Source organism: Tursiops truncatus, chromosome X (genome assembly GCF_011762595.2).
Source record: "Tursiops truncatus isolate mTurTru1 chromosome X, mTurTru1.mat.Y, whole genome shotgun sequence".
Lineage (NCBI taxonomy): Eukaryota > Metazoa > Chordata > Mammalia > Artiodactyla > Delphinidae > Tursiops > Tursiops truncatus.
The window spans coordinates 92,690,053-92,716,616 of NC_047055.1; the positions used below are offsets into that span (position 1 = coordinate 92,690,053).

The window sequence follows — 26,564 nt, forward strand, 5'->3', positions numbered from 1 at the left end:
AAAATTCTTTTTAAAACAGACCGTCTGAAACGGCTTTCCTAACTCTCCCTCATTTGAGGGGCAGACTGGAAAGGTAGACCCTGGAGGACATAGTTGTTCTACTGTTGTTGGACAGCTCGAACTTCTTAGGAAACTGGTAGGAGTAGTAGTTCTCATGCCATATAGTGGGCTGATTCAATTGAAGTGTGTTTCTCAAATTTTGATCAGAAGATCTAATATTACTTTCCATATTACTAGTGCCCCTTTTAAAAGAAAATAAATTGATGAAATATAGGCACATAGTTAAATATAGGGGCACTAAACATAGAAGTAGATTATTTTTTAAATCTTTAAAAACTTCCCTGCAAAATTACAAAATGAAAAAGTACAAGGAAGAGTGGAGGAGTTACCACTCTTCCTTGTCACTATAGATAAAGTAGAACTTCAAAACAGCCATGGTAACTGTGGGTCAGGTGACTCAAAGGAATGTTCTGAGCTAGTATCTATAAGCAGCCAGATAATCACAATTTCAAATCATATTATTATATTATCACCTACTTTCGAATTCCTTCCTGGTCTGCTTCATGAGCTGATTTGTAGGAAAATACTATTTTTAGTTTGCTATATCAGCAAGGAGTTAATAGCAGTTAATACATACATCTTTAATTCACATTCACACCTAAAACAAACATTTTGAGCTTAACATTCTTGGAATCTATAGTTTGAATGCATATATGGTGCATTCATGTTTTGTAAACTGTGATTTTCTATTTGGGCTGTTTAATACACCCATATAATTGATACTTGAATTATGGAAAATGGTGCCGCAGCTATCCTAGATGTAGGCCATCTTTTGCCCTTATAAATTCAAATACATTTTTATGTTGTTAGTTTTGTGCTATTCAGTCAGTGTTCGGATTTTAGTCCCTGAAATGTCGGATCTGGTGATATTTAAATTGTTTTAATCTTTGGACGCAGGGTCCCCAGCAATCCTTCCTTCATTTTGAGGATGGGTAAAGTGATAAGAGACTAGACCAGGAGCATGTTCAGTTATATACCAAGCAGACATGTGCGTGTCAAAGAGAGGGGTCTTTAGAGCGTCCGTTTCTACTTCTGATTTTTCAGTATAACAAATGTGGCACATGACAAATGGTGAATATGGGGATTGAAACACTGTAGTTACATGAAAGGGGCAAAATTTAAAATAAACTGAAAACAGGAGAAAAGACCAGTGTTCGTTGTGGCAAACACTAAATCTCTCTTTACTTCTTGACTCCAGTGTCAGAGCACTGAATTAAAATCAGACATTTAGCAGAATAGGAAGAAATGGAAAGAGAGAAACTAAGGTGAAAACAGAAGATATGAAAAGGGTGACTTCCAGTAAAACGAGAAGCTGGAGATAAACATTAAAATGAGTACTAAAACTCCTAAGCTTTTCATAGAATCAGAAGGCAGAACAATCTTAAAGGGAGAGAAAAAACTGCAGGCATCTGATTTATGTCGTCTGGCTTTTCAGCCTGGTCCTCCAGCGCACTTGTCAAAAGCCTTCCCCATAGTTATGACTTCCCAGTGCAAAAGCCACACCTGTTCACACCTCTCGTCCCCTGGAGGTGGAGACCATGTTTCATGTGTCTCTCATTTCTTCCTTCACAATGAACACTGAAGCACCTTAACCCCCTCAGCCCCACAGTGCTGCACTCCACACAGTCCTTTCACATCCATTCTCTCATTTGAATCTTGCTGCTGCTCTCTGAAGTTGTAGACTGTGTAGGTCGTGCATGACCTATCACGTCCCCCATTTCATTTGCCATAAGGAAGGCATTTTGTAGAGGTTAGCAGTCAGCCGGCAAGTAGTAGTGACAGGGGCTGGACTGGCACCAAGTTTTCCGACTCCAGATCCTATGGGATTTTCATCACTGCCATTTACAAACACACAGTGTTCTCTTTAAAACAACTGCAAAAACAAACAAATCAAACCTTCTTTGACCCTGCTATTCCTTTCTTATTACCGGGATCATGTCTAAACACACCGTGGCATTGTGGAAGGACTGACTTTGGAGTTAGACAGGCCAAGGCTCAAAACCTACCCCTTGTAATAGCTATGTGATCTTGAACAAGTTTCAAAGTCTCAGTTTCCTCATCTGTAAAATACCTACCTCACAGGCTTGTTGGGACATTAAAAGACAATGACCAGGGATTCCCTGGTGGCGCAGTGGTTGAGAGTCCGCCTGCCGATGCAGGGGACACGGGTTCGTGCCCCGGTCTGGAAAGATCCCACATGCCGCGGAGTGGCTGGACCCGTGAGCCATGGCCGCTGAGCCTGCGCATCCGGAGCCTGTGCTCCGCAACGGGAGAGGCCACAGCAGTGAGAGGCCCGCATACTGAAAAAAAAAAAAAAAAAAAAAAAAAGACAATGACCATATTAAGTACTTAGACCAGTGAGAGATAGGATAAATCTAAATTTATTATATAATTGTCTGCATCCTGACTTTGAACCTGACCTCTCCACAGAATTTGATCTTAGAACATTTATGGTCTTTTCTGGTTGAATCTTACAGCCTTTTCTCAGCCTTCTCCAACTACCTATGCCTTAATTCCCCTTATTTCCTTGACTTTCTTAATATTGTATTATTGATTCTTCCTTTTCTGGTGGCTTCTCTTTTGTCATATTTACTGACTTCTTTTCCTCACCTATACCTTGTGTAAATTTTCTAAGGTTCCTTCTGCAGCCATTGCTCTTGTTGACAAGACTAACTTGAATTAGCAAATCAGAGAGGAGATAATGTTATCTCTTCTGCTTTGTGCAGTATATCCTTAACCTTCGTTCTTTACCTGTCTCCCTTCTATTTCCAAATATAAAAAATGTCACATTGGATTTTATTCATTGGCAAGCAGGTAAAACTCCAGCACTGTTAACACAGGAAGGCTTTAGTTATCTCGTTCCATGTAGACATGGCAAGTGATACTTATGCCTAAACTATTTTTGTGTGATGGTGATGATGATGATGATGATGATAATGATGATGAGCATGACAATGAGGATATTAACACTTTTATTTTCCAAATAGTATTGTGTAACTTACACAGTAGTCTTACCTACATTATCTGAATTTGTTCTTGAAAATAACACTGTGGGTAGTGTCCTGAATTATCCAACACATTTTATAGATGATGTAAAAAAAATTCTGACTTTGACGTTGGGAGTAGTGCCTTTTCTGTTTAACCATACTATTTTTTTGCCCCCATTCCATGTAACTTCCCTGATGTGTGTCTATAAATGCTAGATTTTAGGCTAAAGAATAAACATCATATTCTTAGACAATTTAGGGAAAACTAAGAAAAAGAAGTAAAATTCAAGACAGCAAATTGAGTTACTTATTAGCTGATCAAGAAAGAGTTATAGGGCTTCCCTGGTGGCACAGTGGTTGAGAGTCTGCCTGCCGATGCAGGGGACGTGGGTTTGTGCCGCGGTCCGGGAGGATCCCACATGCCGCGGAGCGGCTGGGCCCGTGAGCCACGGCCGCTGAGCCTGCACATCCGGAGCCTGTGCTCCACAGCGGGAGAGGCCACAACAGTGAGAGGGCCGCGTACCGCAAAAAAAAAAAAAAAAAAAGAAAGAAAAAAAAAGAAAGAGTTATAAATTTTGAAACCTGTTTACAAGAGTTTGAGGAAAGTATTTGTGCTATTTAGATTTCTTATTAATAAGAGCTGACTCTAATGTATATAGATTTAAGCTGGCAAGAAATATGAGCAAGTTATATTGTCAAAGATTTTAAAGGGCAAAAAGTTAAGCTTAGTTTGAATGGGGGATTTCATCTCTATAGTTAGAGGAGTCTTCATGTTACCATAGATCACATCCATTCATTCATCATTCACTCTGATTGTCTTTTGATCCTGCCTAACAAAATGTTATGTGTTTGTTTTGCAGATCTAAAGCGGGAAGCCAGTATCTGTCATATGCTGAAACATCCCCACATTGTAGAGTTATTGGAGACATATAGCTCAGATGGAATGCTTTACATGGTTTTTGAATTGTGAGTGTACATTCTCTTTTCCGAAGGGGCTGAAGTGGTTTTTTTTTGTTTGTTTTAGGGTTAAAGTTTTAAGCAATGTTGATCTTAGATAATGCTGACGCTTTTCTCTTAAAATTTAAAAATACTTGTGAACTCATCTGTTTAGAAAGACCTAAAGTAATAAGAATAAAAGGAATATCTCATCGTAAGGTTCACAATGGCTAAGGAAGCAAAAGTTGGGCATATTCAGTTACCCTCACAGTTTTAGCCTACTTCAGAGAAGAAGAAATAGAGTTCAGAGGAATAGGAGGTCCCAAAATATAAAGTTCTGAGTACAAGAGTCTTAGTGAAAAGGATCGGTATGGGAGTAGAGGCCTCCATGTAGCCAGCCTCTCTAGCAACTAAAAGCAAGTAATAACAGACATAACTTCCTCTTGATATAATCACCATATTGGCATATGAAGGAAATTCTGTAGACAACCATATATCTTGATTTTAGTAAGCCACTCGACATGTTTCTCACAAAATTTTTGTCAATAAGGTGGAGGAATGTGAGCTAAGGATAGTATAATTGGGTAGTTTCATAGCTGGTTGGATGATTGTGTCCAAAGAGATTGTATAAAGCCTTATGGGATGGCATACTATTCTGTTCAAAATTGTAATCGGTGACTTTGATTAGGGTCTCTCACAAGGTGGTAATCAAGGCGTTGGCCAGGGCTGAAGTCATTTTAAGGCTCTGCTGGGGATGGATCTGCTTCCAAGCTCACTCACATGGTTGTTGGAAGCACACTCTCAGACTGAGGGCCTTAGTTCCTCATGTGCTGTTGGCCCAAGACCTCCCTAGGTTCCTTGTCACTGGGCTTCTCTGTAGAGCAGTTCCATGGCAGCTGGCTTCATCAGGGCCAGCAAGCAAGAGCACAAGAGTAGGAACAAGACAGACGGCAGTCTTGTAACCTAATCTCTGAAATCACACACCATCACTTCTGCCATATTCTATTAGTTAGAAATAAGTCACTAGATCCAGTCCACACACAAGGGGAAGGGATTACACAAGGATGTGAAGACCTGGAGGTGGTGATTACTGGGAGCCTTGTTAGAAGCTGCCCCCTACAGAGGGCTAGCTTAATACATTGAATATCTGACCAAATTTTAAAATATTTTACAAGTTTGTAGCAAAGGAGCTAAAACAAGGTGAAATTTAAGACCAGTTAATGTAAACTCATTCATTCACATATATAAGTGCAAGATCACTATGAACTTAATTGTAACTGCTTATATGAAAAAGATGTAAGCAATTTAGTTAGTTGTTGCAACAGCTTTAAAAGCCTTGAATGGAACCTGCAGATACCTTAATTAGAAGTGTATAGTATTCAGAACCAAGCCATAGGCCCAGTGTGCTGTGTATTGGTCACTCTCCCTGGAGTGTTCCTGGTAAGCAGGACACTGGCATGCTTCCAGAAGGGGATAGCCAGAGTGGGAAAGAGCCTAGAAATTCTGTCATAGAGTCACAGCCTTCAAAATCTTTGTCAGCAATCCTGCTAAAAGATGTTTGAAAACTGTGTACCTCCACACATATCTTTCAGTTGATATATACAAACTTTTATTATAAGGATGTAAGTTTTAGTGTTTTGTATATTTTTTAAAATATTTTTTCTTCAAAAATCTCGAGCTGTACCTTTATCTCATTCAATTTATGGAAAATGTCTGCTATGTGACCTAAATTGCAAAGCTAGTCATCATTGTCAAACTAGTCAGCCAAATCAGACTTGCTTTCTGTCAGAAAAAAATCTGACTTCATTTTTCAAATAAAATTAAAGTGCTAATAGACATCACTGTGACAGTCATCTTACTATTGATTTATAATTCTAAACTAGATAAGGTTTTGCCGTGAATATATTGTCTGCATGAAGTAAGGTGGCTCTTCCCTTCCTTTCCAAAGCTGTTTTGCTCTCACAGATGGCTCCCTCCCTCGGTAGCTTTGCATTCCCCCATTGTCTTTTTGAAATTAGGCAGGCTTTTCAGGATGGGTGAGCGGTTTGTCTTTTGAGATGGGTTCCTTTGAGTGGAGATACAGAAGAGAACTCAGCAGACCAAAGACTTGTTTTCAGACAGACCAAATTATGGCAAATATAGATATGGCTTAAATGCCTTAAAAATATCCTAATACATGTATCCCCTGGAAGGGCTTTGAGTACTCCCAGAGATACCCAAGTCCCACTTTGAAGACCACTTGTCATGGAAGAGCTGTTGAAAAGATGGGGAGACTTTAGTTACCCAAGAATCTATTGATTTTCTTTTACCTCTATAAGAGTCCCCAGATGAGAAGCCCATGGCAGGTCATGATGGATGTCTTTAGTTCTTTGAAATATCGTCAAATGTAAGAGGATTATGTATTTATTCAGTGTAGGGTGAGGAGCTGTAACTATAATCAACAGGTGGCAGGTATGAATGAAGTGGCTGTCCACGAATGTAGCGGCTGTCTTACAGAGTCTACCGTTCCTCACTAGAAATGCTCAAGCTAAAGCTGGATCCATCCAAAGGTCCTGAAGAAAAGGTTTTAATTTTGGACTAGAGAGAGCCTCTAACGTCCCTTCCAATTTTAAGATAGTATAATTATTTTCATTTTATTCTTTATTCAAGAAATCTGTTTCTGTCCTTTTTTTTTTTTTTGCGGTACACGGGCCTCTCACTGTTGTGGCCTCTCCCGTTGCGGAGCACAGGCTCCGGACACGCAGGCTCAGCGGCCATGGCTCATGGGCCCAGCCACTCCGTGGCATGTGGGATCTTCCCGTACCGGGGCACGAACCTGTGTCCCCTGCATCGGCAGGCAGACTCTCAACCACTGCACCACCAGGGAAGCCCTGTCCATATTTTTATTCACTGAGAAAACTAAAAACCAGATTTTGCCATATACTATGAAGTAATGAGCACAGAAAGCCAAATTTTAAAATTTACCTAAATTTCACATTTGCTGTCTGTTTCAAAGGGGTCTAAGTGACAGTATAGTAGAGAGAAGATGATCCTTGGTGTCATAAAACTTGGATTAGTGTCCCACCTCTGTCACTTTTACTAATTATGTGACTTTGGCCATAATCTCTTAACTTTAAAATCTTCATAAGATGAAAACTAGATGAGATAACTGTGTGAATTCACCTTATAAAGTGGTGACTTGTTCTACAGTGATAAGGTATTGTTTCCAGTGGATTTAACAGCTTAGTTTTAGTTTCTCAATGTTGAATTATATGGGATTTTTTTATATAGCTAATTTTGTGTGATTCAGTTGTGTTTGGAATAATTCATTGATGGCTATATATTGAGAATAAGACCTCATTAAAGTTGCATATTTACCGGCCCCCTAATCTCACTGTTAACCCAAATCAGTAGAACATGGCTTCCTAGTTTTTAACCTTTTATTTTGGAAATTTTCAAATAAAAGAAAATAGTATAATGAACTTCAGTGTACCTATCACTGAGCTTCAGTAGTTATCAATACTTTGCCATTCTTGTTCTATCTATCCTTTACTGTTGTCTTTTTTTCTTGGCAATTTCTAAAGCAATATCATTTCACCTATAAATACTCCTGTTTGTATTTATAAGGACTTGTGTGTGTGTGTGTGTGTGTGTGTGTGTGTGTGTGTGTGTATGTGTGTATAAAATACTGTTGTCGTATCTAGCAAAATCAACAATAACTCCTTAGTATCATGTCATAGTCAGTTAATGTTGCTTTCCCTGATTGAACATGAATTTTTAAAGGACCTATTTCTCAATTTAGAATTGTTATATTAGCTCTAGGAATCTGGAAGTAGATTATAAATTCACAGTTAAAATAGCTATTTCTCAAAAGGGCTAGAAACAATATAGAAATATAAAATTGTTCTTTTGTATTATCCTTTTTTGTAAATTTACCTTGACAGTTGTCCTTGCCCTGTTTTTTGCATTCCCTTTGATTTCCTCAGTTGAAAACAAATGAACAAACCCAAACCATACATTACTGTAAGATTTAAAGTCCTGTAGATCAAAGAGCAAAGCAGTAAGTTTGTGCATGTCTCCACCTACTGGCTAGGTAAGAGATTGCTTACATAGCTGCAATGTAGACAAGGCTACACCAGAATTTTTCTGGCAATAGATCTAATGACCCCTGGTATTCAGGGTCTCATTGCTCAGGTTATGGGTTATCTGGATCCTTTCCACAGTTTTCTGACATGACACCAATACAGAGTAGACAGGAAATGGAAAGCAAATGAGATAAGGTCAGTTGACTTTGCTGTTTGTTGGCTGCTTGGAAATAGCTCTGATAATTTTGATGGAGAAAAGGCTAGACCAAACAATATATTTGGGTTATCAGTGAGTTTCTTATTATGGTATCCATATCTTTCTTTGCCACAGACTATCTATAACCAACTCTCCCTTTTCTTCCCTAAACTGAAGTCATGAAATTATATGGCTCAATGTTGTTGCGTATCATGTTAGCAAATCCTTAGAACTAGTTGATATAAATGATTTATAAGTTTAAAGCACACTGAAATACAGAGACAGAACCAAAATTTTAGCACTGGATGAGATTAGAGCAGTAGATTTCAAAAGTTAGCATTGGAAAATCCTGAGTAGAGCTCGTTAAACCAGCATGTACCCAGGCCCCAACCCCTAGAGATTCAGTTTCAACAAATGTGGGTCCAGAAGTGAGAGGTCAAGAGATGATTGACCTTTAAAGTAGGGGTAATACTATTTCGAGACTGTGTTGTCATTTTTCCCAACACACTCAGTAGTTTGTTACGAATCTGCATGTGTTTATACTATATCTATCGCTTTGGGATTATACTTAAATTAGGACTTGTCTGTAGCGGTTTGCTGTTATTTTTAAAAATAAACATTTAAAACGTAGGTTCAATTTTAAAGACAGGGCTGTGTCATGTCACACACACACACACACACCCTGCACCCCACCAAAAATTAAATGTTTATTTCTAAGTCACACATCAAAGCTTATGTTTAGTAATGTCTGATACTTGAAGTTAAGCTGCAAATCCTAAATTGGCTGGCCAAGAAATTTTAATTACCTTATTATAGAATGATTACATATACCACAGGGAGACTGTACAGTAATTAAATATGGTCTTAAAACATTTCTGACATGAAAACAATAGTTTGTATCTTTTAAAATAATATTAACAGTTTGTATTTTTGAAGCTCACAAAGGAGATAGACTGAAAGCTCTTTATTTATTTAAATTTTATTTTTAAAATTTTATTTTTAGTCTGGTGTTTATGCTCAGGGAAGGGAATGTTTGTGGAATTCATTTATACTGATAGAGTAGAACTGATTACTACTTACCAGCAAATTTGCCACTTAAGAGAAAATATATTTGTTTCATATCAAGCAAGAAAAATCTGGACTATAGCATTTTAATTTATATGAACATTTGTACATATTTTTATAGCTAATTTTATCTATTTTGATTTTTTGTTTTTATGGGTAATGATAGAAATTGCTATTCATTCATTCAGCACATATTTATTGAATGCCTACTTAAGTGCTGGGTAATAGGAAATGGTTGGGAAATACTGCTTGGTCCTAGTAAACATTAGAAACTTGATATGGTAATTCAGTAAGCTAAGATACAAGAAAGGACCTAGCTGAGTGACTGTGTAGGCCTTTGATAAATGCTAGTTGAAAGAAAACAACTTCTGTGTCATTAACTTTTTAAAATTAAACATTTCTTTTGACTTAGGTTTACCACTATACTAAATGTTTAGTTGCATTTTAGTTTTAAGAACTATGTGTCAGGGATACCCAAGACCATTCCCAGGTCTGATGATTCGTTACGAGGACTCACAGGACTCAGCATATAGGCATATTCACAGCTATGATTTATTAATAGCTAAAGGGTATAAAGCAAAATCAGCAAAAGGAGAAAGTGCATGAATTGAAGTCCAGGGGTAACAAGGCACAAGCTTCCAAGGGTCTTCTGCCAGCAAACATTTGTGACTACACATGTGAGATGTTGTCTATCAGGGAAGCTCATTAGAGACTCAGAGTGCAGGGTTTTTGTCGGGGGCTTGTCATGTAAGCACCCTCTGCCTGGTGCATACCAAATTCCAGACTCCCAGAAAGAAAGCGGGTATTCAGGATAAATCATATTGTTTGCACAAGCAGTTTAGACACAGTGAGCCACTCTTTTCAGTTAGGAGGGGAGGAACCCCTCCAAGTTCCCAGATGCCAATCAAGAGCCAGCCTTGTAGGCAGGCCTTGCAAGCCTTTTGAGAGATAATAGTTAGGCCTGGTTAAATACTTAAATAGTTAACTCTTTTCTGCACAAACTAAAGTAGAGATCAGCAGGAGAAGGGTTTGAGTTAATAAACTCCTGGATCTGCAAACAAAATATACTTACCTATAAAGATAATTGCAGAGTTTGGGGTTTTAAAAAAACTTTTAACTGTAATTACTGTATCATTTTGATATCTATTGGGAAAAAAAAGTAGGTGTCCCAATTTTTGTATAAAACAAATCCTAGATTGAGATGTTACAGTGTAGAATAGATATTAAGCTTTGAATACTTTAGGAAGCAAACTGCATCCTGACTCCTACTATCTTAGAAATGTATTTGAAGTTGTCAGTCTCGTAATTTTTTTATATATGAAAGCTCATCTTCAACCACTAAAATAATTTTGAATAAATTTATGTACATATAAAATAGGAAGAAAAGTCAGTTAACTTTCTGTTATTTAAAAGAAGTAGTTCATTTAAAATGAAAATTATAAGTTATTTTTAGAGTAATATACATTCTTTGTACAAATTTAGAAATTATGGAAAATTATAATGACAAAAATAATACCATTTGCAAAAGGTAATCACAGCGAGCATTTCAGAACATTTCCTTCTATGTATAGTCATGATCACAGTTGCACTAAATAGAGATCATTTTATATATGCAATTTTGTATCCTGATTCGTTTAGCTTAATAACTTTAAGCATTTTATTATACCATTAAATACTTTTTAGGTACAACATTTTAATGGCTGCATTAAGATGTCTGAACTATATGCATGTGCCATATTTAATATTTTCCCTAAAGTTGGACATTTACACTGTTTTCTGTTTTCTGTATTAGAAATAATGTTATGATTAATAATATTCTTGTACATAGTTACTTGTGCTCACCCCCTGATTGCCTATTTTCTCAAGATAAGTTTTTAGGAGTAGAATTACTGGATATTAGAATTAGTGTATGAATGCATACAAACATCTACATCACACATAGATTTAACCTTTTTTAATAGAATGTATTACATTTAGAAAAATGCATACACAGAACTATACAAACTTAAAGAATTATTGTAAACAGCCACGTACAACCCAAGTCAAGAAATTTTAAAACTGCCAGCACCTCAACAGCCCTCGAATTCCCCTTTCTGATCATAACCCCCTGCCTCTCTCAGAATTAACTTTACTCTAGACTTCACTTCCATGTTTTTATATCTATACCATCTAAATAGGTATCCCTGAATAGTGTAATTCAGTGTTTTCTATCTTTTTAATCTTTACTTACATGCAGTCATAGAGTATACACGTTTTTTGGTCTGTGAGAATATCCAGGTTAGTTTGATCTCCTTCACTTTGTTGCTATATAGTGTTAGTGAACAAACATTCACAAGTTATTTATTCATGTAAATGTTAATATGTATTTGGGTTGTTTCCAGATTTGGCCATTTGAACAATACTGTTGTAAACAGTCTTGTACCTGTATCCTGGTGCACCTAAGTAAACGTTCATATAGGGTGTAGACCTAGGAGTGGAATTAATAGGTTTCAGAGTATGTACAGCTTCAGTTTTCCTAGATAATACCAAGCTATTTTCTAAAGTAGATGTATAAACTGACCCTTTACCAATGGTATATGCCTCTCTAAGGTGATCCAGGTCCTAGTTTTCCTGTCACTGCCCCTGTTTAAAATATTGTCGTTTGTCCTTATTCACAGTGCCTTCCTTTAATTCTCATGATTAATTACTACCTATGCTACACACCCTTGCTAACACTTGGCATTGTTGGAATTTTTGCCAGTTGGTGTGTAGTAGAATCTCCTTGTAGTTTTTCCCGATTATTCTTCCCTAATTGCCATTTAGTGACCTATCTCTTCATTCTTGTAATGGTATATTTTGATTAACAGAAGTTTGTGATTTTAATATAGTCTAATTTATCATTTTTTAATTTTATGGCCAGTGTTTTTGTATCTTGTTTAAGAAATACTTACTCCCCTGAGATTATGCAGATATTCTCCTATGTTTTATTATCCATCTGGAATTGATTTGGGGTATACTGTGAGGTAGCAGTCTAGTTTCATTTCTTCCCATATGGATATTCGATAGTCTCAGCACAATTACTGAAAACACTGCTCTGCAGTACCACTTTTGCCGTAAATCAGGCATCTGTATAGGTGTGATTGTTCTGGGCTCTATTCTGGTCCCTTGGCCTATTTGCCCGGCATTGTGCTGTTGTCTTATTTACTATGGCTTTACAGTAAGTCCTGGTAACTGATAGAGCAGGGCCTTCCACTTTGTTCTTCTTCAGACATGTCTTGAGAGCTGTACTTGTCTTTGCATTTTCCATATACATTTTAGAATCAAGTTGTCAATTTATACACACACACACATACACTTAAAAAACTGTTGGGATTTTGCCTTGAATTATTAAATCTTTATAAGCAACTTGAGAATAATTGACAGACTTCTTATTGAGTCTTCCACTTTAGGAACATGGTGTCTGTCTTCCCATTTATTTAGGTCTTTGATGTCTTTCAATAAAGTTTTATACTTTTCTCCATAGAAGTTGTGTACATTTTTTGTTAGATTCTTAGGTATTTGCTTTTAAAAGTAGATCAGTCTGGGGCTTCCCTGGCCGTCCAGTGATTAAGACTCCACGCTTCCAATGCAGGGGGCACGGGTTTGATCCCTGGTCGGGAAACTTAAGATCCCATATGCTGCATGGCACAGCCAAAAAAAAAAGGTAGATCAGTCTCTCTCTCTCTCTCTTTCCCTCCTTCCTTGTATTGACATATACTCCTATTCATCAAGCTTCATCAATTCCAATAATTTTTCTGTAGAACTGTTTGGATTTTCTGCATACCTGATCATATCATCTGTGTATGAAGAGGATTTTGTTTATTCCTTTCTAATTCTTTTACATTTTATTTCTTTCTCTAGACTTTACTGCAGTGGATAAAATATCCAGAGTAATGGTGATAGCAAATCTTTGTTTATTTCTGATCTTAGAGTTTGCTAAGCATAAATGGATGGTGAATTTTATCAAATGCTTTTTTTCTGTGTATATTGAAATGATCATATGATTTTCTTCTTTACTCTGTTAATGCAATGAATTTCATTGATTCTTTGGTTAACCACACTTGGTCATGACGTATAATCCTTATAATCCTTTTTATATATTGCTAGATTTGGTTTGCTTATATTTTGTTTAGACTTTTTACATCCATATTTGTGGGAAGATTACACTATAATTTTCTTGTACTATCTATATCACGTTTTTATGTCTAGATTATGCTAGACTCATAAAATGAATTGAGGAGTATTCTCTGTTTGTTGTTTTTCTTATGTGATTGGTAGAACTCACTTATAAACCCATCCAGGCCAGACTTCCTTATAAGAAGGGTTTTCATTTCCGATTCAGTTTCTTAAATATTTATAGGAATATTCAGGTTTTCCAGTTATTACTCTGTCACTTTTGGTGAATTGTATTTTTCTAGGAATGAGTGCATTTTATCTAAACTTTAAACAATTTTGTCGTAAAGGGGTTCATACTATCTCTACAGGATCTTTTTCATTCTTGATACTAGCAATTTATGCCTTTTTTTTTCTGTCTCAGCCTTGCCAGATATTTACCAGTTTTATCAGTCTTTTAAACAGTGACTTTTAGCTTTGTAAATCCTTTTTATTGTGTGTTTATTTTCTATTTCAGTAATTTCTGTTTGTTGTTATTTCCATCCTTCTACTTTGGGTTTAATTTTCTAGGATTTATTTCCTTTTTAAATTTCAATTTTCTTGTATCCTTGGGTTTTAGATGCGTCTCTTGTTAAAGGCATACAGTTGTTTTTTTATTCTAGACTCTCAATCTTTGTCTTTTAATTGAAGCATTTATTCCATTTACATTTAATTTTAGTATATTTTGATTGACATTGTGGTCTTATGTGCTTTCTGTTTATACCACCTATTACATGTTTCTTCACCTTCCCTGATTTATTTGGATCAGTTGAATATTTTTTAATCATTTCATTTTTGTTCTATTAATTTGGAAGTTTTAGCACTCTTTGCTGAGTGTGTACCCCAGAAATTACAGTATGCCTCCCTAATTCATCAAATCCTAATATTGATGCCATTACTGTCTTCCTGAACAGTACAAGCACTGTAGAACACATTAATTCCATATAATGCAACCTTGACTTATAGGCTGTTGTTTTCATGTATTTAAATTATATTTGTGTGTATAAATGCATGTTACATGTATTTACATCACTCCAAGTTATTATTTTTATTCATTTAGATTTACCTACACATATCCTTTCTCTGTTATTTATTCTTTCAGCATCTCTAAGGTTTTATCTGGATTCATTTTCCTTGTGTCAGTCTGCTGGGTGCGAACTCCATTTGTTTCAGAATTTCCTTAGATTCCCTTTAGTGTTGAGGGATATTCACTGAGTAGAGAATTCTAGGCTGGCATTTTCTTTACATTAGATATCATTCTACTGTCTTCTGGCTTCCATTGACATTAACAATTCAGCTAGCAGTCTGTCACTTTTCTCTGAGGGTAGTCTATCTTTATTTTTCAGGTTATTGAAAAAATGTTTTATTCATCTTTTGTTTTCTGTAGTTTTCTCTGTGATGTGGGGTGTGTATGTGTGTGTGTGTTTTAATCCTGCCTTAGGTTTTTAGGTCTCTTGAATCAGTGTATTGATATTATTTTTGGTTAGGGAATATTCTCAGCCATTATCTCTTCAGATATTGCCGCTGCCTTTTTCTTTCTCTCATCACCTTTGTGACCCAATTAAGTATAGATATAGGCATACCTTATGGTATTCTCTATATTTTCTACCTTCTTTTCTGAATTTTGTGTTTTTCCTTTTTAAAATCTATATTTTTTCTCTTTTTTTGCAAAAAAAATTCAAGTTCAGCTTTTATGTTCTGGGACACAGTAAACTTCATTATTTAATAATCTATGTTGGATAATCTCAGTATATGAAATCCCTGTTTGTCTTTATTGTCTGTCATTTTTGCTGGTTCTTGGTCAAAATATCTTACCCTTTTATGTACTGATTCATTTTGACCGTGTGCTAGAAATTATTTTGACAATTATTGGCGTTGAACGATGCTTTCTTCCTCTAGAGAGAACTCTAATTTGCTTTTACTAGGCACCTTTAAGCAGTAGCAGTCTGGGACTATCTTAATCAAAGTTCAAGGCTTAGATTTTCAGGGCCATTCAGAGAGAAAGCCAGATTGCAAGTATGTGAAGGGGCTGATCACTTCCGGTTCACCGCTAGCTCTTTAGGGTCCTAGGTCAACATTGGAGAGTAGTTTATGATATTACCATGAATTCTGACTTTTTTCCCCTTAGAGATCTGCTGTATAAGCAAATGTCCCCAGGACAAGAAGGACTCTGATCCTTGGCTTTACCTCTCTGAGTTCCCATTCTTTAGCCAATATTCCTGACAATTTGGTTAGTACGTTGATGCTTTAAGGAAGTTTTTTTATCCAACCTTTCTGTTGTCTTCACTGAGACACATCACCTATCAGAAGTCTAGCCAATAGAGTTAAAACTCCTTTTACATAGTGTCATGTTATTCTTCATAAAGATTGTACCAATTTATATTCAAACCAGTGGTAGATGAGAGCATTCATGTTTACGTTTTGATAGGTCAGAATGACATTTTGGTTTAATTTGCATTTATTTTGTTGCTAGTGTGGTCAAATATTTTAAATGTATGTTTACCCATTTCTTTTTCATCTGTTCACTTTCTTCAGTTTTTTGTCATTTTGTAAGAATTCTTTATTTACTAAGGATATTTACCTTTTTCATGTATTTGCAAATATTTTGCTGAAATTTGCCTTTTTAATTTTGTTTACATTATTGGACTTTTTTGTATATTGACTTTTTTAAATATGCAGAAGTTTAAAATTCTGTCAGAGAAAGAAGTTACAACTAAGCAAGAATGAAGGCTAGAATGAACCCTGTGGTGCTGGATTAGAGTTGGAGGTGGTGGAATGACAACATACTTAGTTTAATATGTGTACACGCACACATATGTATCGATATGTGTTTGCATGTATATATACATATGTACTTATATATACATATGTACATACAGGTAGATAGATACAGAAATAAATATAGATACATGTGAATGGGTTAGTACACATACATACGTTTCTGCCACTGAGAGGGCCTTAGAAGCAACTACACTGCAGTAGTAATGAGCAAGCCCACACCCACATATTCATTTATAAATACATTCTCTAATAGAAGGAACTGAGGCTCTTTAGAGAAATTATTATTCTAGGACTGGGGCAGAGAAAATACAAGTAAGCCTGGAGCATTTTACAGTGCCTGGAAGTTAGGAAGTGGTCAAAAAACAAAAAGATGGGGACATGTGAAAAGGTCACAGGAACCAACCTGAAAGAGCTCCCAGTGACCAAAACTGGAACAATTTGGGCAACAAAATAAATAGCATAGTACTAGACTATAACCCAAGGTATAAATTAAGTATATATGAGCCCATACCAATATAAAGAAATTATTGAACAAATAAATAAATGGGAAAGAAGAGACAAACCTTCCTGACAGAAGAATTCCAAATAATATATGTAGATAATCCCCTCCCACCTTAAGGGTAGACTGGACTTAGTGACCCCGCTTTTGAAGAACAGAGCGTAGAAAGGGGAACATAGTAAGTTTACAGTGGAGAAACCTGGCTAACCCCTCTTAACCAAAGAATCAAGTTAACATCACTGATGATAAGTCATGTGGATATCACGTGCCCCCTGAGGTGGTGTTCTGAGAAGGGCACTTCACCTCTGTGGTAGCCTTCCCCCAAAACCCACAACAGTCATCTAAAAATGAAAAAAACTTCAGAACAAAGAAAGTACATTAGTCAACAAACCGTGAAGTCCAAATACAATCTGGAGTTGAGTTAATAGTAATGTACCAGTATTACTCTCTTAGTTTTGACATGTTTACTGTAGTTGCCTAAGATGTTAACATTAGGGGAAGTTGAGTGAGGGGTATACAGGAACTCTCTGTACCATCTTTGCAATTTTTATGTAAATCTAAAGTTATTAGAAACTAAAAAGCTTTCTTCGATCATAATTAAACAAGCAAACAAACATGAAACTATGAGTTTACACCATTATTTCCAGTTTAAAGTAACAATTACGGATTTTTATTTAGTGAAACATTTATTAGATAATAAGGAATTGTTAAAGTCTTTAGTGTATGACTTTATAATTTTAGTTATTTTACAAAAAGTTTCTACATTTTGGAGGTAAGTACTGAAATATTTATGCATAAAGCCTGGGATTTGCTTCAGAATCAGGTGAGGGGTGAGCAGTGGGTACTGGGTTGAAGTATAGGTAAAATAGGATTAGCCCATGAGTTGTTAATTGTTGGAGCAGGGTAATGGATATATGAGCCTTCATTACTCTACACTTTCTACTTTTGAAATTTTCCATAATATAAAGTTTTTCAAAAGCAAGAAAGAAATTATACAGTTTTTACTTAGTTTTTTTAATTTTTAAATTATTTTTTAAATTGAGGTATAGTTGATATAAAATAATATGTATGTTACAGGTATACAGTATAGCGATTCAGAACTTTTAAAGGTTGTACTCCATTTCTAATTATTATAAAACATTGCCTGTATTCCCTGTGTTGTATGATATATCCTTGTAGCTTATTTATTTTATAACATAATAGTTTGTACCTCTTAATCCCCTACCCCTTGCCCCCACCCCACCCCACTGGTAACCACAAGTTTGTTTCTCTATTTATATCTGTGAGTCTGTTTCTTTTTTGTTATATTCACTCCTTTGCTTTATTTTTTAGATTCCACATATAAGTCACATCATGTCTTTCTCTGACTTATTTCACTTAACATAATACCATAATATTTAGCATAATTTAGTAAAATTTTACTTAATTTTTAAAATTTTATATTTGTACATCTTTTCACTGAAAATCGGGGTTTCTTGCCACATTAACATACTTGTTTCCTCCTACTAGTTTAAATATATAATAAAAGTAAGACTACTGAATACAGATTAGGATTTCTTAGCCCTTCTTTTCATCCTTGAGTGTATCCCAGTAGGGATGCACAATCAAAACACTGGATTTTAAAGTCACTTAAATAACTGTTCTCTTTGTGGTTATGCCACAAGCTTGACATAGAGTTAGGTTTAGAGATCCTTGTATTGAATAGATGTTGCCCAGTTTCTCCCAGCATTAACATTTTGCAAAACTAGTATGATATCACAACCAGGGTATTGCACTGATATACTCTCCTGATCTTACTCAGATATCTGCATCAATTTAATTTTAGGGATTGCCTCTTATTTCTTCTTGACTTAATTTTGTTTTTAGATTATGAAAAACATACCTGATTGGAAAGTCAAACTTATGAATAGGGTTCATTCAGAAAGGTCTGGCTTGCATCCCTGTCCCCATTCACTTCCCACCTTAGAGGAAATTATTTTGTAAAATTAATTTTAATTTTATTTTTCACTATTTCTGTTTGAAAATATAAGAAAATATGTATATATTTATGTTTTTATACCACCTCCTTCTTACACAGTCTTATATACTCTCTTCTAAACTTTGATAATTTTTAATTTAACAGTATGAAAATACCAGCTATCTCTCCATAGCAATGTGTAGACATCTCCTTCATTGCTATTTATATCTGCTTAGTACTCCATTATGGATATAGAATTGTTTATTAAGCCAGTTCCCTATTGATGGACATTTGGATCATTTCCAGTCTTCTTCTTTTACATTAATAACCTTATGCATACATCATTTCATACTGTTGTTAATGCCAGATTCCTTCCATAAATGTTGTACCACTTTGCATTCCTACCAGCATTGTATGAGAATTGTAGACTTTAAATTGTAATCTAAAGAACTGAACTAATCTCTCAGTCATATTAATTAGTAAATATCTCATTTCATTCTAAAACTGACCTTACATGTATAAATCTAGACAGAGTTGTAGATAAATTCTGTTTTATTTTTATGGCCTTAGTCCATATCTGTGGACTTGACCAGAATGCTGTTAAGTAGAGTGGATTTCATATCATTGTGAGGTTACTGGCCCCAAGAGAATTTTTTGGCACTTCTTGGTTCCATCCTTCACTAAACTCCCTTATTCCTCAATCAATATCCAGTGCTCATGCTATGCGTGAGCTCAGTTCTGAGATATGCTCCCTATATGCTCTCTTGGTATCTCTTTGCTCCCATTTGGTATCCCTGTCTGGTAGCTCGTTTCCTTAGTGAGAGAGAGAGAGAGTGAAATATTAGAGGACTCAAAGTAGAGATAAGGTCATTTGTCCCTTTACTGGTTGTTGTCTTGAGTCAATAGCAGTGTCTTTGAATATTAGTATGGGGGTATGAAAAATATATTCTGTCTTTTTGCCAGACTCTAGAAAGTATTGTTTGTCTTAAAGATACTCTTCATAATTCTCATGCACATCATAGAGGGCTCAAGAGGTTCACAAGGAATAGGGGCAAAATCTTGATGAGCTTTTTAAGACATGGCAAGGATTTTGGATTTTATCTTAAAGATGCGGATGCCATCATAAGCAAAAATTATATGATCAGACTTCCATTTTTAAAGCATTCTTTGGCTACAGTATTGCTATAGGGTTGGATTTGGATGTGGGGAGAATTAGGAGGCCATTACAGTGATTTAGTATGCATGTTGACAGCTAGGATAGATCAGTGTCAGTGAGATGAAAGGAAGTGAGTAGAACCTGAAGATATTTAGGAATTAGAATGGACAGGATTTGATGATTGGATGAAGGAAGTAAGGAAGCAGGAGTCAAAAGTTGACTCTCTGGTCTCTGGCTCGAGCACCTAATAAGATGATGGTACCTGGAAATAGATGGTGAAATATGTTTTGGACATGTTGAGTTTGAAGTTTCTGTGAGACATCTGAGTGAAGTTGCTAAAGATGAAGCTGAATATGTAGATTAGGAGCACAGAGAGAGATCTTTGATAGATACAGAGATTTTGGGATGGTTGCTATTTAGATGGTTTAGAAGCGTGTATAGAGGGAGAGGAGAAGGCTTGAGGACTGAGGGTCTTCCAAATTTGAAAGGGTTGGGTGTAGAACAGGAGGAATAGCTAGCAAATGAGATAGCAAAGGAATAGCTCAAGAGCTGGAAAGAAAATCATGACAACAGGATGTCACAGAAGCCAGGTAAAGAGAGTATATCGAGAACAGTATTGTGGGGAAATGAAGCTTTTCGGCACTTCTTGGTTCCATCCTTCACTAAACTCCCTTAATCCTCAACCAATATCCATGTGATGCATGAGCTCAGTTCTGAGATATGCTCCCTATATGCTCTCTTGGTATCTCTTTGCTCCCATTTGGTATCCCTATCTGGTAGCTCATTTCCTTAGTGAGAGAGAGAGAGAGAGTGAAATATTAGAGGACAAATGGAGAGGCCTGTACTATTGTCCTAACTCGGTCACCAACTTTATCCATTTAGTAATTTTTGTTTCTTAATGCCTTCTAAGAGATATAGCTAGAAGCTCAGGACAGAGATGGATGGACATGGAAACAATTATAATGAGAAGGACGAAGAGAGGAAAGAAGAGAAAGACCCCTTATAGAGGAGACAATACTGAGGTTTGAAGGATGACCAGGAGTTTGCCAAGTGGTAATGGCAGGGACAGAACTAGAGAAAAGTTGTAAAGATATAGGAATCTCATGAAGTGTAAAGAAAGGAAACAGAATGAAGTCAGGCCTCATAAGAATGAGAAAGAAAAACCTCAGGAAACGGGTCACTACTCCCTTCATCCCTTGGGGTTTTGCATCTACTTTGCTCTGGAAAGACCAGCTTGCCCTGTTTACTGAAGGACTTGCACATAGCCCCAAACAGGCGCCCCAGTCCCCAAGTCTGCATGACCTGAAAGGCCAAGTATTTCCTTCTGCTTCTCTTACTTGACATTCCAGACAGAATAAGAGCATATGAATGAATGAGTGAATGAATTTATCTGATTATCTCAGCTTCCTCCTTCTCTTCTAAAACCCTGAGTATCCTAAGGTATTGACCTGACCCCCTATGGATAACCTCCTTTTGAATCTGGGATCTGTTCCATGTCCAGCCAGGGCAAATAAAAGCCCACTTCTGTTTCCATGCTTGGGCTAGGGTTCTCAGTGGAAGAGTTTAATAGTGTATGGGAGGCAAATTGACTGTATGAGTGGGAAAGGAGGTAAGCATTATAGGCAAGGCAAAGAGCATGTGGAATGGCCAGAAATCTGACTCAGCTTATATGGTTGGGGAACTATTAATAATAGTGGGCTGTTACTTTGGAACAAGGTACAAGATGAGAGAATGACTGGAGATGAGCTTGGACATGTAACAATAAAAACCTCTGGTGATGTGTGTAACTGCACTGCTACACTTTATACTTGTTTATTGTCTGTTAATTCCTCTCAACAACCCACTAAGGTTAATTACTAAACCCATTTTACAGATGAGAAAACTGCAGCTTAGGAGGTTGTGGCTTGCTCAAGGTCACAAAGTTGGTGTGCTGCAGCCAGGATTCCAACCTAGGCAGTTTGACTCTAGAGCCCTCACTCTTAATTGCTCTGATATGTCTAGGGCTTTTGCTGCCATGTTAAGGATTTAATACATCCATTCACAAGTGTTTATTGAATGCCTACAATGTTCCAGGCACTGTTCTAGGTGCTGAGGATTTAACAGTGAGTAATTCAAAGTCTATGCCGACATGAAACTTATATTCTAGTGGAAGAGACAAACTAACAGTAAATGTGTGGTATTAATAGCCAGTAATGATAAGTGCTATGAAGAACAGGGGCCACGTAAGAGATAGAGAGTGATGAGGATGCTACTTCAGATAGGGTGTTCACAGAAGCCCTTTCTGAGGAGGTGACATTTGATCAGACTTTCAAGTTTATTCTGTAGGTGGTAGAGCACATAGAAATAATTTTACCAAAGTAATAATATAATCGGATTTGTACACTATAGAGAGACCCCTAGACTCCATATGAAAAATGTAGTAGAGGGTCGAAATTAAAGTCAGTAAAGAATTCCAGTCAAGATCGGATTTTGGAGTTCAACTTCTTCATTGTAACAGAGACTGAGAGCCCCTAAAGGGAAGGGAACTGGAGTCTAGCTCACCACATGAAATTCAGGGATGAGACAGAGACGCTCAACCTTAAACAGTGGCTAAGAAAAGCTCTAGCCATCATATATAAAGAGATAGCTCAGGGGGACCGAAAAAGAAAAACAAAAACAAGAAATCCCCACTTAAGATTAGTGTTCAAATGAAATTTTCAAAGCACACAAGGAAAAAATAACATCCTGAAACAAACTCAACATAGGAAATTTGGTCTAAAGGAAATGGAAATAATAGGAAAATCTGAAAGGGACTTCAAAGTCCTCAAAAAGATAAAGAGACCAGGTAGCATTCATAGAACAAGAGGCTGTTCTATTTGGTAAATGTTGAAAAATCCTTCAGAGAGCGTGTGTATGTGTGTGTGTGCACTGTATGTCTGTGTTTGGAATCAATACGGCCAAGTCAAAAGACGGTATTGAAGAACCAACATAGAACAAATCACAGTTAAACAGAGACAGTAAGTATGAAAGAGAAGCTAAGAGTCATGGAAGCCACATTGAGAAGATCCAACATATACAAATTCATACAGAATTCCAGAAGTAGAATGTAGAGGGAATGATGGAAGAGGGGAGACCTTACTCAAAAAGATAATAGTCCAAAACTTTCCCAAATTGAAGAAAAACTATCCCCTTTAGAGAGAAATAAGGTTTGGGGAAGAAAATTACTAATTTACTTTTGGATCATCCGAGTCTGTGGTGACTGTGGGACACCTACCTGGTGATGTATGGTACACAGCTGCCCATATGAATCTGGCCCCCAGGAGAAGAATCTGGGCTTGAGGTGAAGTTGAGGAGTCATAACCATTAGAACGGGGCCCATTTCACCTCTTGGCACCTCAGTTTCTACCCTACCAACTTGTGAGAATGAAATGAAATGTGGGAGTATTCTGATAATCAAAACACTAGATAGTCTTACCATGACCTTCATTGTCATTGTCATTGTCATAAATTCTGTTTATTACAGAGCCTCAGGATTAGAGGTTAAGAGCCAGGATTCTGGAGCCAGATTGCTTAGGTTCAAATCCCGACTCTGCTACTTTCTAACCGTGCGACCTTGGACAAGCTATATAATAACATTTGTCTTAAGCCTCAGTTTACTCATCTGTACCTGTCTCTTTGTGTTGTTATGATTGTTAAGTAAGTTATTACATGTAAAGCTCTTAAAATGGTACTTGGAGTGTAGTTAAATGCTCAGTAAATCTTTGTTGTTAGCTATTAACATATCTGCATTTAACAGGAACCTTCAGTATCTTATTCCAGAGGAGTGACTGATGTGAAAATCATAGTTTATGAGGATAATAAATTTAGATATCTGTGTCTTCCTGTAATACTCAAAGGATCTTTCTAGTTAACTGCTGACTTTTATTTGTCTACATACAGAATTTTGTTGCTGTTTGCAAATTGGCCGTGATGTTATTTGGACAGTCAAAAATTCCACTTTCTTTCTTTGTCATGTTTGAAACTTGGAAATAATTCATGGGCATATGGAATCTTCTCGTGAGGGCATAGTAATTGTTCCATTTTTCTTGCTAAATTAGAACAGTTTAATCTTGGGCAGACACCTATGCCTCTGTTTTTGTTTATATCTCTAGTTTTATAAGTACCAACATTAACATTTTCATGTTAGCTAGGAACTTGCCTAGAAGTAAGAATTATACCAGCCAGTTTGATTTCAGAGTACAAATGGTGGTAAAATGAAAACAAAATCAATAATTAACTGTGTGATTTTTTAATCCCTGATGTGTTTGCTCAAGATGGGATCGTTTTCCAAATTAGCCCACCTTCCTCATCTGCAAAACCACATCAGAGTGTGGCATGATTATTTACAGTTCTTTAGATGTTCTGTGAGGCAGGTAAACAGAGGACATGCCAGAAGTAGAACTGTCAAAGAATGACCCCGAATCCTTGCATTCCACAAATGGCTAGAAGGAACATGTTGCGGTTTTCGTATCTACATCGTTTGAAGGTGTGCTCCCTCCTATAGGCCAGGAGCTTTACTGCTATTGGTTGCAGGGACTGCATTGAGGAACCTGCCTTCAAATGAAGAGAAGGCTTTAAGGAGCAAGAGGGAGAACTGTATTTCTAGAGAGAAGAGGTGGAAAGAAGAGCTAGAGAGACTTACAAAGAATCATAAATATATTCCCCCATACCAGAGTTATAGGAACTTATGCAGGATAGAAAGTCAACTGATGCAATGATTATGATTGATTTGGTTTTGAGTGGCAGAGGTTCTATCTTGACTCTCACCTGTGAAAGTAAGTAGGACTAGATCAGAGGTCTAATTTTTTTTTTTTTTAGAATTAATGAAGTTAAAAGATCTGGGGAGGGCTTCCCTGGTGGCGCAGTGGTTGGGAATCCGCCTGCCAAGGCAGGGGACGCAGGTTCGAGCCCTGGTCTGGGAAGATCCCACATGCCGTGGAGCAACTGAGCCTCTGCGCCACAGCTACTGAGCCTCTGTTCTAGAGCCTGCACACCACAATGAAGAGTGGCCCCTGCTCGCTGTAACTAAAGAAAGCCCGCACGCAACAACGAAGACCCAATGCAGCCAAAAATAAATAAATTTTTAAAAAGATCTGGGGAGAGTAGGCAGGATAGAAAAGAGAGAAGTTCGAGTACCTGGGTCTTTGGATACTTTGCCCTGTGCAGACATAACGGGGGCCATATAGTAACCAGTGTCTTAGATGAACTCTGTAGACCTCATGCTGGGAGCAGAAACAAGGGTACTTTGGAAACTTAGTTCCTCCCTAGCACCATGAAACCCTGTCTGTCTCCTGGTCATACGGGAAAGAAAGCACAGATGAGATTCTCTTCACTTGTGAGGATTTGCAGTAATTTTTTAAAAGCCTCTTAAAGAAGTAGAATATCACAATCCTTTCAACAAACCACAAAAGTCTATGTTTAGAGCAAGGGAAAAGTATAACCTCCTCCTTCAAAAAGGTGAGCAGGAAGAATGGGGCTATACAGGGGGCTGAGAGTCAAGAAGCTGAGGTTCTAGTCCCAATTGCCATGAATTAGCTACTGACCTAAGGCAAGTCTTTCAATTAAACTTCCAGCTGTAAAATTCTGTGATATGACTCATCATGATTTCTGGCTGGAGGCCCTCCCCTTCTTTTGGTTTTTCCTTCAGAGCTTTAACTGAAAGAGGAACAGAGTGTGTGTGTATGTGAATGTTGGAGGTTGGGGAGGTAGGTATTTAGTAGTGAGGATTAGTGAAAACACTGAGGGCTAACAGTAAAGTTCTTACCTAGTAAACAGAACAGAGTTTGTTGCTCACAACTGCCTTCCTTTCTTTTCTGGGAATTTCAGAAAACCACACAGAGAGGCATGCTGCTCCTGTCTTAGGATCATTTGCTATCACTTGTAGCTGGAGTTTCCTCATCCACTAGGAGGCACCATTGTCAAACAGCATTGATAAGGGGTCAAGAAAATGGTGACAAATCAACCTTTGATAGCTAGACAAGGCATTAGAACAATACTCAGTTTTTAAAACTTGATCAACAATATCTTATACTACATTTCAGTTTTAGAAGTGGCAAATTTTTTCAAGCCAGTCCTTTTTCAAAGAATCAGAATTCCGTGGGGGTATTAAGAGACTTCAGAAATTACTAAATTAAATCCCATCATTTTACTGAGGACTCATTGTCAACCCAGAACGGTTAAGTTGCATGAGCTAGGTCCCACAGGCAGTTAAAGGTAGACTTGAGAACATAACCCATATGTAGGGGTCATTTCTCATTGGTTTTGGCTGTCCAATGTCTGAAACCTCTTCTGGTATTTGAAGAATCTCCCATCTTAAGAGTCTTGAGGGAGGACAAAGCCCACCTTCTACTACAGAAGCTAAAAATGCCAGGTATTTGCTCTCCTTGGCAGTTAGGATATGGGAATATGACATGGGTTTCATGAGTCAGACACATCCACTCATGATGTAATAGCTAGTGACAAAAAACAAAGACCATGTGGAACTCTCAGGTGATAGCAGGTACAATTACTGGGATAGTTGTAGTAGCACTCTGGAGGTTTCCAACGTCTAACATTAACAGAGACAGTGGTGGAAGCTTCTGCAGCTGTTGTAGAGCAGCTGCAGTGGTACCCTTGTCAGATCAGTTCATGGTTTTATTTCTGACTGCATAGCACCAGTCTTGGTATTATAGGCCT

The 26,564-nt window shown here is 37.0% G+C and overlaps 1 protein-coding gene across 15 annotated transcripts in view; it reads left to right on the top strand.

Annotated features, from left to right (window-relative positions):
- The window catches only part of CASK (calcium/calmodulin dependent serine protein kinase), a 389,881-nt gene that overhangs the window by 153,592 nt on the left and 209,725 nt on the right, over positions 1-26,564 (top strand). For all 15 annotated transcript variants that reach the window (XM_073799304.1, XM_073799307.1, XM_073799309.1 and 12 more), the window contains exon 3: positions 3,908-4,013. In XM_073799304.1, coding sequence (XP_073655405.1) covers positions 3,908-4,013 — 106 coding nt within the window. The remainder of the gene's footprint in view (positions 1-3,907; positions 4,014-26,564) is intronic.